The sequence below is a fragment of the Arthrobotrys flagrans genome (assembly GCF_004000055.1).
Source record: "Arthrobotrys flagrans strain CBS H-5679 chromosome Unknown unitig_15, whole genome shotgun sequence".
Lineage (NCBI taxonomy): Eukaryota > Fungi > Ascomycota > Orbiliomycetes > Orbiliales > Orbiliaceae > Arthrobotrys > Arthrobotrys flagrans.
Window position 1 is genome coordinate 5,046,985 of NW_027137545.1, and position 13,943 is coordinate 5,060,927.

A 13,943-nucleotide genomic window follows, 5' to 3' on the forward strand; every position below is an offset into this window, starting at 1 on the left:
TTGTTCCTGGAAGGGAACGTCTGTTGTCAAAGTGAAAGACAAACTGGGAGGTCGATAGTTGAAGCTATCGTGAATCCCTTTTTGTATTGCTATTGAGTCTGCCAGCTGGCCTTCACTAATACGCCTCGTCCCGATGCCGCTGCTCCCTTCTCTGGCCAGTGTGCGCTCTCCACTAACCCGCCTCGCCGCCTCCTCTCCACTTCTCTTCTCGATACGTTCGCGTCCCGCCATCCTACGAATGGTTATGAGCACACAGCCGAAGCACTCCAAGCTAAAGGAAGTCCAGCCAGAGAGGAAACGAGTCCCTGGTAGTAGTGTGGTAATTAACGGCAAACCGGAGTTCTTCCGATCTGCTGGTATAAGTTTTCAAGAGTTGTTGCAGCAGGATGGTCAGGTATATTTCGATCGCACTCGCTACATCTCCAAATTGAACAAACTTGACAAGTTCATTTTCTTCTGCCGCCCACGTCGGTTTGGTAAAACGTTAGCAGTAAGCATGCTGCAACACTTCCATAGTCTTGAGTATGCAGATGATCACAAATTTCTTTACAAGGTTAGTGATAATATTCTTGATTAATCTTGATATGGAAACTTACTTTTTTTTTCAATTACTTCAGGGTCTCGATGTGCAAAATGACATCGATAAAGGAAATATCAAGCCGGGACAATACTTCGTCTTGAAGTTCAATTTTTCTAGGATCGGAGCTTCCAAAGATCTCGCAGGAGAACTGAATCAGGTCCTGAATAATTCTATTAAGCGTTTCTACAGAGTATACGCCTCATACCTGGGTCGGAAAAGATCTGATTTACTTAAAGAAATTAACGAAGACAGCGCTCACATTAGTCTTGAGAACTGTGTCGGAGTAGTTGAACTCGCACTTCGGGCACAACTGGATGCACTTGCCGATGTTCGGGGAATCTATTTACTCGTTGATGAGTATGACGCCCTCAGCAATTGCTACCCCGATCCACCCGGTAATACAGAGGCCGCCCGGCACACCACCCCAGTGGGAAAAACCTTTAAATCTTTCTGGTCAACAGTGCTAAAAGAAATCAGCGAACACAGCAAAGAGATTAGCAAGGTTGATGACGAGATCAGCGAGAACACCCAGAGGAGTGACAAGCACCTTTTAGAGATGACTACGTCTTTCAACGGATTTCATTTCTGCAGACATACGCCGGTCGAAATTGTTTATAATACAGAGACGTGTCTGCAATACCTTCAGGATCTCGTCGAAGGAGGCGATCCAGAAACTGAAGATCCCGAAAACTCGGAAATAACCGAACAGTTTCTTCGCGCATTCGCTACTTCATCCGAAGTAATAAAAGATTGTGAAGAAGCCCTCGGATATAGCGATGATGGGGACTTCGCTGGTCTCAAATATGGACGGTTAAGGCGGAACCTTACGCTTCATGATCTAGTATGCTAAAATCTCAACCTCTACTGCTGTTCAGACTAACCTATATCTCTTTTAGAAATCGAACCTAAGCGTTGCGTCCTGGCGTTCTTTAATGATATACTTCGGTGGTTTCACATTTCACCCCAAAAATCCGGCAAAGTATCTGAAGATACCAAATCTCGTTTCAGCAAGCCGCATTGCTTCCGTAGTTATCGAAAAATATAACCTATCGATGTTTATAGACCCTGCTTGTGACACGCTCTACAAGAATGGGGACATTGAGCCAACATTTAACTTTTATCGAGGCTTAATGATAGAACGGGAGACCAGCGTTAACGATCTCACTAAAACAACTGAGGAAAACCATCGGGATAGCTTCTACTCGTGCCTTCTGCGGAACAAACTTCTTTTTCCACGACTAGAATTCAAAGTGACAAAGGTAAATCAACCATTAATTTATTAGCAATATCTAACCATCAGTGTCTTTAGCACAATAAGAAGATCGGTTTCGTCGATCTTCTTATCGAAGTCCCCGAATACCTAATCACACAGAATGGAAATTTTTTCGAATTAACTTCCTAAAAGTACCGGGTCTTAGTCCTATCACCAAAGCAGATAGCTTAAGTGAGCCTGAGTATACGCTTGAAAACATTCTCCAACTTGAACTCTCCGAGAATAATAAGTACCACCGTGGAACAATCAAAGATTGGGTTCAGAACACGTTGCTTCGCAGCTGAAGACTTACGTCGAGAGCCCCGAAGTGATAGAGAAGGCGAAAGGGCGTGAGATCAGGGCGCACGTGGTCATTGTTGTCGGGTCGCGCCATATCTTGTTGTGGGATATGGATAAGGATGGGAAGTTGGCTAAACCCCGCCTTGTTAAAGTCCCTCAGCCTATTCCGCTCGACGAGCAACGTCGGACTTTGGGACCTAGACCGGACATAATGTAATACAATATTAATGAGCCAGATATTGGCAAGAAAGCAGCCTCAATCATCACCCTCTACCACCAGCCCAGTAAGCTCCCTCTCCTCCTCCTGCATGCTGTTCTACCAGCTTCTACCTGCGTTACCTCCATCATTGACTATGCCTCCGGTTTCAGCCTTTTCAGCCTAGTAGTATGTAACTTTTTTTTAGAAAATAACTAGATTAATAATGTTATTATATTAGAATAACTAATAAAAATATTTTTATCAGAAATAAATACTGGTGATCCATCTGAGGCACAACTACTAATAGTTAATAGGTAAAAGTGGCAAAAGATACAACTAGAAGATTTTCTCTACGTGTTAAACCTGAATTTACTATAGAATTATATGAAAAAGATTTACTTATGCTTAAACGTACACAGTCTTTTTTTTGTGTAGGCACTATTATAACAAGAATTTCGAAGGGGAAAGTCCACTGCAATTTATTCGGATCATGAGAAGGGAAAGGTCTCAAGGCTAGCTTTTTAGCCTGTGGCCATGTGGGATCGAGGGGACCTATCGTATACGTTGTCGAACGTCTGTTCCTCTGAGCACAAGACCCGCATTGGAGCTAGAACCCCGGATAAGTTAAAAGACGGCTGGCATCGATCGATTAATTTGGTCTCGTCGTGGAGGTGGTATGATTGAGAATACTTTGCGCGCAGATGATGGCTACGCGTGGTTGAAATGGTTGAAATGAATTATCACGCGTCGTTGGCAACCAAAGTGCTGACAGGTATGACGTTGAAACCCACCAGGCCAGGAACATTCGAAGAGTTTACCAGATAAAAACCTCAGTCAACAGAAGTCTGCTGAAGTTTACAGCATAGACTTTCTATCGATCCAGCAGTCTGACCATCTCCTACCAGCTATCTGGTGGTTACACCAACCTCCTTCCATGTTCGAGGTCTCAAATTCGAACAGGGGCGATGTTGCAACACAAAAAAGAACACAATATGGAGATAGCAAGGACGAACGAGTCTTTGTAGCCGCAAATATCGTTCTTTCGATATTCGAAATATCCATCCTGATCCTCTAATTTCGGTACCTCTCAGGCCTGGGTTGAGTTACAAATGGTACACTCAATCTTCCTACTCATAGTTCTGAAACTTCGTTACGGGACTCAGTATGTAGTCAAAAAGCTAGGACTCGCCCCGCAGTAATACGGTATGATAAAGGTCCTAATATCTTGCACAATCCTGGTGAATAGTAATTATGGCTCCACGGCAAACCGCTTCGTTGAAGCTAGCATAGCGAGGCCAGCTCCATACCCTTTCTATGGCCTTGCATCAGCTAATTAACAGCTTATGCTATGGCTATTGTAAATAATTTAATTCATCATTTAGGCTCTTACGCACACATAACCACTTCAGTCCCAGTCAGCCTCGAGTTTTAATTAGCGCTGGAATAGTATGCTAATCGGAGGCAACCCGTTGTAGTCTGATACTCACAGCATCCGCTTGAGAAACCTCCTTCACCTACCGCAATTTAACAGTAGCCATGACCGGTCGTACAATATTAAGATTCAAGGACGGCCCGAGAAGCATGGCGCGCGCACGCTAACCTCAACTTATAGACGTCGTGGTAGTACAATTTTTATCTCTCAATTGCCAGTACTTAGATAAATTTATATACGCATGTACGACTTCTAGGTACGTACTTTGCCATTTCGATTCGACAGACTGTAATCCAAATATACGAAATTCACCCTTCGTCGATCAGCGGAAGAAATCTTTGTGTTACCATAGTGCGGGAAGCAAATTTCACGTTTTTCGGGAAAGTATACAGAGACTGGTTAATTTATGCAACGGCAAGTAAAAGCAAAATTGTAAATTTATATTCAGGGGTTGGTGGCACAAATACCCTCCGTCGACGGGGAGATCAAAGTTCAAGGTGGCGGCCTTGGTATCTTGGCTCGGCATGCTAGACGCCAAACTTGGAACTCTAAAAGCAGGAGAACACTGCAACTAATTAGGCGAACCAGCAAGTCGGCTCGATTGCTTTCTGAGGTGGCGGGCCCCTCATTCTTGGGATCTTGTATTTTTCCGCAAGAATCAACTTCTCCGGACAGCTACGGCTCACGGCCATGATTCTGGGGATCAGAGAATCATTAAAATATATGTAATGTGGATACCGTGAATTTAGGCTGTAATGCAGGGTCAGCTTCGAAGTGTCAAAATATATATATTCAACTGTGCAGCTGTTAGCACAGTCCGGTTGGTAAAAGGTTTAATATGCACTAAGTGTCTTCAGCCCCAAAACGCACTTAGGAGGCCTATTGCGACAGAAATTTAAGGCTTTCCTTGACGACAAAGGCATCGATAGACAATATGCGGTTCAAAGCAGCGGTCTCGTCTATATTGCTGCTTCTGTTAGCAGGCAGTGCTCAGGCTGCTGCGGCGACGGACGAATATCAGGATGCCGACCCATCACAGTCTGGTAAGACGAATACGATAATATTGGCCCTGTTCGGTGCTAAATTCATTCATCATCATGACAGGCTACCTTCCTAATCATAATATCCACCCCAATGCCGTAAACAGCGCAAACTTTGGGGAGTTATGGCGTCTGACTTTTAACAAGAATGAGAAGGTATATTATTTTAATTCTCATCTGTAGTATTATAGGCTTAGCATCTGAACAATATAAAATTCTAGTTCTATGCAAAACCTCTAGTTTACACGCCCTCTGCCCCAGGGTCAAGGCAGATTGTCCTCTTAGCATCTACACAAAACAAGATTTACTCGGTCGACGCGGTGAACGGGACTCTAATCCGAACTCGTGAAGTCCGATCTCCATTCTTGGTTGTCGACATTGGCTGCACTGACCTCCCAAACACCGTTGGAATCGTTGGAACCCCTATCATCGATCCTCTAACCGATATTATGTATTTTTTCTCAAAGGGTTATAGAGGCGAGGAGTCGGGGTTGGAGAATGGTGTTTTCCGGTTTTATGCTGTGAATGTTCTTACATTCGAAGATATCCCGGGATATCCATTTATTATCGATGGCACTCCCTCGGAATCGGATCCGGAAAAGTACTTTGTTGGAGGCACTCACAATCAGAGACCTTCGTTGGCTCTGATTAATAATGTCGTCTACGGCGCGTAAGTTTGACCTTTGCTTGCTTGTCAATATTAGTTTATAATGAGGATTTGATAGTTTTGGTTCACATTGCGGCCAGTATAATTGTAAGTTGCCCCTGAAAATCTTTGAAATCTAATCTAATGTTGGTGTTTGTTAGATGCTGGATGGATTTTCGGCATACATACTCAGAGCAGAGAGATTGTCAGCGTTTTAACAACTACGAATGCCCCATTCACGAAACCTCAAACCGGAACTATTGATGGTGGTGGCGGCGGCTCTGCTATCTGGCAAGGTGGAATGGGTCTATCTACGGACGCCAATAACCGCTTGTTTTTTGTCACGGTATGGCTAGCTCTCAACGTCGACTATTTTGAGATTACATTTGCTAACGGCATCAAACTTAACAGGCCAACGGAAAAGCGCACCAAAATATAGATACCCCGGCTAGTGGGAAGACTCCTCTTAAAACGCTAAATGAGGCCGTTGTTCATATGAAAATCGACCCAGAGACTGGAAAACTTTCGCTTTTCGACTACTTCCAACCGTTTGACTATATATCTCTTGATGGTAAAACTGCCATTCTCTAGAATTTCTGCAAGTACTTGAAGCTGATACTTTCGCAAAGCTGCCGATAAGGATTTAGGGGCTTCGGGGCTTACTATGCTTGATCCCGCTACCTTTAGGGGGCAAGGTGTTGCAAGGATGGGGGTTACAGCTGGAAAGAATGCGAAGGTATATTCACGCTTCCCTGCTAAGTTTACCACCGTTTTCCATCTTTGGATATACTGACAATATTCAATCCTATTAGGCATACGTTGTTAATCTTGATGACCTCGGTGGATACAAACTGGGACCAGGTGGAAGCGATAATTGCATTCAAATCATTCAACTTGACAACCCAACCTTTGGTGGAGCAGGAAGCTACCCATTAGAAGGTGGATACTTCTACTTTACTCCCACACGCTCGCCACTCGTCGCTTATAAGCTGGGAGCGGACTCGACGGGAAAACCAGTGTTTACTTTGGCAGGGAAATCCACCACAACGATTGGAGGTAAAATGGGTCCAGTGACAGTGACCTCATACAAGAGCCAGGAAGGCACCGGGATTGTCTGGGTCTGTGACAACAACATCGGACTACGAGCATTCTATGCTGTTCCGGAAAATGGAGAAATGGTCGAGATCACTATCCCATCAACCGGAGGGATGGGCAAGTTTGCACGGCCAGCCTTTGGCGACGGCCGCATTTACGTCGCCAATTCAAATGCTCAACTAATTGCATTGGGCTCGCCCATAAATCCGGCATTGAACTGTGATGAACCAATAGACTTTGGCCAGTTAACAATCGGACAGTCGAAAACGGTTATTGTAACTTGTACTGGGATCATTGCCACCAAAGTCAATGGCGCAGTCGTCTCTGATGCATCATTTAGCGTACAGAACTCTTCTTTCCCAACATCACAAGTCAAGAAGGATGGTGTATTCACATTCCCAGTCGTCTGGGACCTCACGACCGGATCTCATAAGCCAGGCCTCAAATCTGCAGTCGTCAATATCCTGACAACCAACACAATTGCGAAGTATATGACGTCCCAGCCACTAAATATACGAGGAAATATCGTCTCTTCTGGGCCATTCCTCGATGTTAATCCTTCTACCGTCGACTTTGGAGGCGTAATTATCGGCGAAGAGTCTGCTGCTGGCGTCTCCGTCGCCTTCACGATCTCGAACACTGGTTCTACTACGCTCCAGATCACAAAGATTACATTTGCTTCGACAAACCAGGTCAACAATACTGACATCACATACTCTAATGTCGTTTATAATGGGGATGGTACCGCTAGCGCTGGTTCGGGGTTCACACTTACGGCGCTCCCAACCTCTGGGCAATCAATCGCAGTTGGAGCTAGTCTTTCCGTTACAGCAAACTTCAAAGCGGTCAACGGCGTCGGTAATTACAACTCTGTTCTCAAAATTGAATCTAACGGTGGCACCGATAAGATTCTGCTCACTGGCAGTGCTGCGACAGCACCAAAAGCTCGCTTCGAAATACAAAATTCTCATGGTCAATGGGAAGAAAAGTTTTCTGTGGATTTTGGAGACGTCGTTTCGGGCGATTCAAGTGTTCAAAATATCCGACTTTGTAATGACGGTGGTTCCCCTTTGATCGTCACGTTATCTAAACCACCAGGGGGACTCGAAATCTTTGCCCCTTCGGCAGCCGATGATTTATTCGAAGGATATAATGTACCAGCAGGAGAATGCGGGGCCGCAACTGTGAAATTTCAGCCATTACCAATGGTGCCTAACACAGATCCTCATACTGTATCGGAACCATGGGTGCTGAATGTGAATGAGGCAAACTGGGACATTCATAGAGTTATCTTCGAAGGAAGAGCCGTTTCTAGACAGCTAGGGCCATTGCTCCCTGATGGAATAGCGCGTTATAGATATTTGGGATGTTATCAAGACGGTGGAAATGGGCGGCTTTTTACCAAAAATACCGGTCTAGGTGATCAAGCTACAGTTGGGTTATGTGCTCAAACGGGGCTAAATAATAGCCATATCTTTGCTGGGACGCAGTAAGTTCACCGAGAATCCATTTCAAAAGCTAAAGCTAACACGACAGTGTCTAAACTAGATATCGTAGAGAATGCTGGCAGGTAATAATACCCAAAATCCAATTCGCCCGATGCCTCATGCTAACATCAATCCGTATTCCGTAGGGAAATACTCCTCCACCCAGTATCTACTTTTACCCCGAAGGGGCAGCCAAATGCACTTGGGGCTGCACTGGAGATTTGACTCAACCTTGTGGTGGTAATGGCATGTTCATGAATATCTTCTATGACAGCACAAGATACACCCCGGAGAATGCTAGTATTTCGACGACCACAAGTTCTACGACGTCTTCGACCACCACCAGCAGCCGCACGACCACATCTTCAACTACAACAATTACTACGACTTCATCAACCACTACATCAACCACAAAGTCCACGACGACATCATCAAGTTCCTCAACAACTACATCAACTACAAAATCTACAACATCTTCAACATCTTCAACAACAACAACATTCACCACATCCACCAGAACCTCCACCATAACTTCAAACGACCCCTCAGCACCCACCAGACCCGCTACCGACCCCACCAAACACTGGGAAGATAAAGGATGTTGGCTCGACCCTCCCGCCAGCTATGTGAAAGCCGTAAATCCGTACATAAAATATACCACGGATCTGATGACGATACAACTATGCCTCGATTATTGCGAAGCTCGTAATTATGTTTGGGCTGGACTGGAGTATAGAAGAGAATGTTATTGTGCAAATTTCTTTATTGGTGAAGAGACGAGTACTTGTACAAATACTTGTATGGGGAATACAGCGGAGATCTGTGGTGGATCGAGAAGGTATGTATAACCATTTTTTGTGGTCTTTTGATAGGTGGGGCGAGTGCTAACTGAGATATAGGATGAACGTCTATAATCTTGTGGATCGGACTTAAGCGAGACTTGGTATTTGTCTTTGAGATGTGGGATGCAATAGAATTGCGTTTCTGTTAGTGTGTAGTAGATACTTTGAGATTGATTTGTCATAGGCTGTATGAATACGGCCATTGGGAGAAATAATGATAATTTTAATAGGAAAATTTAATCCTTGTGCTCAAGATAGATACCTAAGGTTATTCTATGCCTAAAGTGGTCATTATGACGAAACATGTAAAGAACTGTAAGATCCCTGAGGAAACTTGCTATATGTGTATGGCCATGGATGGTTGATGCCATTGAAATTGAATAATGGTAGTCACTCTTAGTCTCGGTACTGACTCTATCGAATCAATGAAGTAAACCAATTGGATGAACTATAGTTAGATTGAAATAAAACTTCATTAGAATAAATTAACTACCCACCAGTGTAAGAATATTATCGCACCCATACAACGTGATATAAGCCTCCGAAATAAATACAAAACTAAGAGAAGAAAAAAAGAAAAATGGGTATTAATGATCATATCAAACTCTCTTCAACTTATTCCTCCTTCACATATGTATACTCGAACACTCCTCCTATTGCACCACCGTGTTCTAACACCCCCATTTAGTAGGAGTTGAACTTTGGATGCTTGGGATCAGTCAAGTCCGCAATAACCGAGAAGTGTGGTCTACCGCCACCACGGTTTGCGAACTCAGTCTGGAAGGGGATGCTGCGGTTGAAGCTAAGGGCACCGTTTGGTAGAATGTCGACGTAGTGAGCCTTGTAGTCGGCTGGGGTGTTGATGACACCCTATTGTGGAGATTTTGTTAGGAATTGCTTTCAATTATTGAAGTTCAGTGAGGGGGAGGACTTACGATATCGCCTTGCTGGACGAAGTAGCCGAGAGCAACCAAGTTCTTTTGATCAGGAGTAACACGGAGGGAGTGGACACTATAAAGGTGGAGGCTGTTAGAGATGCTGCCTAAAATGTGAAAATTCATCGGAAGAGATGAACGTACCCAACGACTGGCTGGACTTCATTTGGATCGTCAAGACGGACTGGCTTTTTGAGGTTCTTGAGATCGAGAACGGCAATGTGGTTGGCTGTTGTCAAGCTCAAGTACAAGAATCGACCATTAGCAGAGAAGTCGGTGTAGATGGCCACAGTTTCCCTAGCCTTTGGACCAAGATCGTAAAGAAGTTCGGCAACACCCTGGGTACCGTCGGCATTGTACTTGAATCTGTGACGATTCGGATATTAGTATATGGCTCCTAGAAAATGTTACTTTTTTTTGTTAAAGTAAAAGACTTACGGGTAGATAATCCAAACTTGTCCCAAATCAACAGCAGTAGCAATAGCAGCACTATCCTTGTTTCCAGGAATGAACTTGACATCCTGAATTCCGCCACCGTTGGGGATAGTGATCGTGCTGATGATGGTACGAGAAGACAATTTCCAGAGACGGAGGGTATGTGCCTTCTGGATTCCGAGGGTTGGCTTCAAAGTAGAGAGTGGGACAACGAAATCAGAAGTAAGGATAATATTCTTGTCGAAGTCAATGGCAAGACCGTGGGGGCTGAATTGATCCTTGAGGATGTTGAGGGTGCCGGGAACGTCCAAAAGACCGGGGAATTCACCAATCAAGTTTCCATGGGCATCCCACTCGGTAAGACGACCAAGGTCGGTACCGGCGGCGGAACCCATCTACAGAAATTGAAATCTGAGTCAATCGCAAGTTCTCGGAAAGAGTAGGTATCTAGGTTGTACTTACGTGAGTGATGAAGAAGCCACCTTCTGGCTTGGCGACAATTTCGTCACCGATGGATGAGAGAATAGCGCGGCCAGACTTGATGAACTTTGGCCTGTAGGGATTGCTGATATCGAAGAAGTATTCGACATCTAAAGGGTCGAAAAAGTTAGAAATTTAATCAGAGTAAAAGCAAACAGAGAATTTGGGCATACCCTGAAGCTTGAGGAGAGACAAGAGACCAGTTCCGACAAGTGTCTTTCCGTCATGAGCGACATTCAAGTGATGTGGCTCATTGCCGCTGGTTGGAACATCGACCAATGTGATGAAAGTTCCTATAAAAAAAAAAATCGAATATTAGTCACAGTAACTCTTAATGGAATAGAGCTTCTAATTTAGAGATATATTAGATGAGATAGCTAGTACATACCAAAAGTATCATCGTCGAGGGAGTAGACGGCAAGGAAATCCGCATAAGCAATGTTTCCTGGGCCAGTCCAGAAGTAACCAAGCTTCTTGGGCTTAAGGTTGCTGGAGGTGAACGGTGGGCTCGTGATTGGTGGGGTTGGAACCCTGAGGATAGGAAGTGGGGGTGCCAAGTTAGCAAGAACATCAGTTACGCCCTATAAGATAATATTTTTTTGTTAGAATATTTAATAGTGGCTTCATAGAAGATTTAATCTAATTGCTAGACTTGCACCAAGTTTTGGGATCAAAGATCCAGGAATCGACAAAGGATTGGGCTTTGGATTCGGAACCGGCGAGGCGAAGGTGGAGGCGGCGTGGAGAGCCAAAAGGAGGACAGCTTTGAGTGGTGTCAACGGCATTTTGAAGATATTATATTAAAAGACTACTGTAGTAGTAGTTATTAAATAGGATATTATATATTATCAAGTAGAATTGACTTGGAGACCTCGATTTGATCCCAGGAGGAGACTGTATGTCTTATATAGGAAGAGAAGAGGAGTGATGAGTGATGTAGAAAAAAAAGATATACGATCTAGCGTTCTATTGACAGGATTTATACTTCTCAAGGCTTCAGATAGTCGATACTGTAGGATGAAGATCTTACCAAAAACTATAGCCCTGACAATACATGCATCTTGGAAAGTACCTGCAGTGCCTACAGCGGTAGGCTCGTGATCAACGTAGTCTAACAATTGACGCATCAACCCCGAGATCCGGAGGACTATGACGAAGCTGCGGTATCAAGGCAGACGTTATGTCTATCTCGATGGCAATGACGCCTTTAGAGAGGTTCATGGTACCATCTGTGCATATTTACTTAGGCTTCGATGTTCCGAGACCAGAAATAATTTTGCCTGGCTTAGAAGTGGAATAGTCATGAACTACGGGGTCTCATTTCAAGTTGCAGAAGCTCTCATGATCTCAGTATTATCGATATGCAAATCATTTCCATTGGAGATAGTGTGGGGCGTCAAGGTATAAGCGCAAAGTTTTCCAGGAATTCAGGGCTAGCTAACGGCTGGAAATAATTTAATAGGATTAGAGGCCGGGTTCCGAGTTACATATTCTCAAGGTTTAGTTTGCCTTCTCAAGTTCATCAATTGAGAGGGTGTAAAGGTAGGTACTTCTATAATAGTGATATCAGAATTATCCTGTCAGGGTTTAGAACGGTAAGAAATGTGGTGGATTTTGCGTTGATAATAGGCCGCCTCAAGGGGTGGGGCCAATTTTGCTTTTGTAATTTTCCATATTTCCAGGTTACTTTACTTGCTGTTAGCTGCCTGCTAGCTGCAGCTTCGGGGCCCATGTGTGTCCGTTCTTGTCATTCTTTTCCATTCTAGGCGTGCATCGTCAAAATCTATGTCTTGTCCTCCTCGAGAAATTCTTGAAACAGGGAATAAGGTTCTGCAGTTAAAGGCAAATCTTAAGATCCCGATGTGCATATGAAGATCCAGATCCTAACTGGGATTAAAACTCCCTGTAATGCAGGTGCTGATTATTTCCGATTCCCAATGGTTGTTGGAAGAAATAAGTGCTAGGTGTAACAATATCCCGTGCCCCTACCACCTTCTGCGTAACGTGCAACAGTTTCCCTAGCTTCGTTATACGTCGCTGTCAAAATAACTTGCTCAAAACCTCGCGCAAAGCTCGTCAGTTTGACGCTGAAGTTATGTTTTATCTCTGAATTTGGGCGTAAATACAGAATAATTATGTATATCCCCTGTGTAAGCTTACGACGGATGGCGGTCGATAGCCGCATTTTGATTCTGTACATGGAGCAAAAGGCGCCATGCAGATAGGCAAGATGAGGGCGCTCGTACCATCGGAGTTTTCGTTCGATACACATTCACAACTCCAGGCATTCAACCCCGCCCTCACTATCAAAATTTGGAAACATGCACTGGGCACTTGCATACATCATATCATTGATCTGAAGGATGGCGCAATCCGTTAATCCCCTTTTTGGAATAGGGTGTTTACTTTTTGTGAGTGTCTGGTTCATATGGGCAAAGGAAGAGCTTTCATCAATTCAGGTCAGAAGAACTCGGGCTTCCTACAGCGAAAAAAGCGTACCAATAGAGCGAGGGCCAGGGATTCGATGCGCGGGACACGCGAACAACCTTGGCTAAAATTGACTTTTATCCTTAGCTCGAAACCAGATGCTCTAGCGCGTTTACAAAACCCTTTTGTGTGGTCACGTACTAGAAAATCCCATTTCAGAGTATGCCACAGATGACATCGAGGTCTAATATAGGGATAGCGTAGATGGGGCGAAGGCAATCAGGATTGCTAGAGCACACGGCACAGGCTGGATGGATATCTGGGTAGCTGGGCCATTCTTTCCGAGGGCTTAGCTAGCCTAATTTAGAGCGATCCGCAGATTCATCTAAGTTCAAGCTGTAGTCCACAGTCAATACTCACCACTGTTGGCGCCAGGGCATCTCGCTAATCTCAGAAATGCCTGCAAACCAGGACCAGCAAGCCACAGGGGTCCATTAGGCACGTATGTGGCTTTTCGGACTTTTAAATCTTGCATGCCTACGGTAACTTTGCTATAGTCTCGTTCTTAGCCTTTGCCGTCGTCCTGTGTTCCCTTGCTATTTGCTTCGTTTCAAAACACATGGAAATGTTTACTAGCTCTCGGAAAATAACGATATGGATCGTGTACTAATCAATGATTAGCTAGCGAGAGCCAATGCTAGGTTGATATTGGGCTTATCAAAATGTGAAAGCAGCAACTTTAGACAGCTGTACAGTAATGCTTTGCATCGGAATAGACCGAATAGGAGGATAA

At 44.3% G+C, this 13,943-nt stretch overlaps 3 protein-coding genes across 4 annotated transcripts; 2 read left to right on the plus strand and 1 right to left on the minus strand.

Moving 5' to 3' along the window:
- Positions 1 to 133: 133 nt before the first annotated feature.
- DFL_001378 (uncharacterized protein) lies at positions 134 to 1,982 on the plus strand (the record flags this gene model as incomplete). 2 transcript variants are annotated; one of them, XM_067629990.1, is made up of 4 exons in its annotated part: positions 134 to 553; positions 618 to 1,421; positions 1,477 to 1,839; positions 1,890 to 1,982. In XM_067629990.1, the coding sequence occupies 4 exons, from the start codon at positions 134 to 136 to the stop codon at positions 1,980 to 1,982; spliced, it is 1,680 nt and encodes a 559-aa protein (XP_067495957.1). The 2 variants fall into 2 exon arrangements, with proteins under 2 accessions (XP_067495957.1, XP_067495956.1); XM_067629989.1 differs by having other exon boundaries at positions 1,477 to 1,830.
- Positions 1,983 to 4,697: 2,715 nt separating this feature from the next.
- DFL_001379 (uncharacterized protein) lies at positions 4,698 to 8,964 on the plus strand (the record flags this gene model as incomplete). The annotated part of the gene is made up of 11 exons (XM_067629991.1): positions 4,698 to 4,806; positions 4,868 to 4,959; positions 5,025 to 5,473; positions 5,529 to 5,557; positions 5,611 to 5,795; positions 5,861 to 6,020; positions 6,079 to 6,185; positions 6,262 to 8,033; positions 8,093 to 8,114; positions 8,178 to 8,869; positions 8,931 to 8,964. The coding sequence occupies 11 exons, from the start codon at positions 4,698 to 4,700 to the stop codon at positions 8,962 to 8,964; spliced, it is 3,651 nt and encodes a 1,216-aa protein (XP_067495958.1).
- A 593-nt stretch (positions 8,965 to 9,557) lies between these two features.
- On the minus strand, positions 9,558 to 11,508 carry DFL_001380 (uncharacterized protein; the record flags this gene model as incomplete). The annotated part of the gene is made up of 8 exons (XM_067629993.1): positions 9,558 to 9,743; positions 9,809 to 9,884; positions 9,953 to 10,174; positions 10,247 to 10,638; positions 10,706 to 10,833; positions 10,897 to 11,016; positions 11,112 to 11,304; positions 11,440 to 11,508. The coding sequence occupies 8 exons, from the start codon at positions 11,506 to 11,508 to the stop codon at positions 9,558 to 9,560; spliced, it is 1,386 nt and encodes a 461-aa protein (XP_067495959.1).
- Positions 11,509 to 13,943: the final 2,435 nt, after the last annotated feature.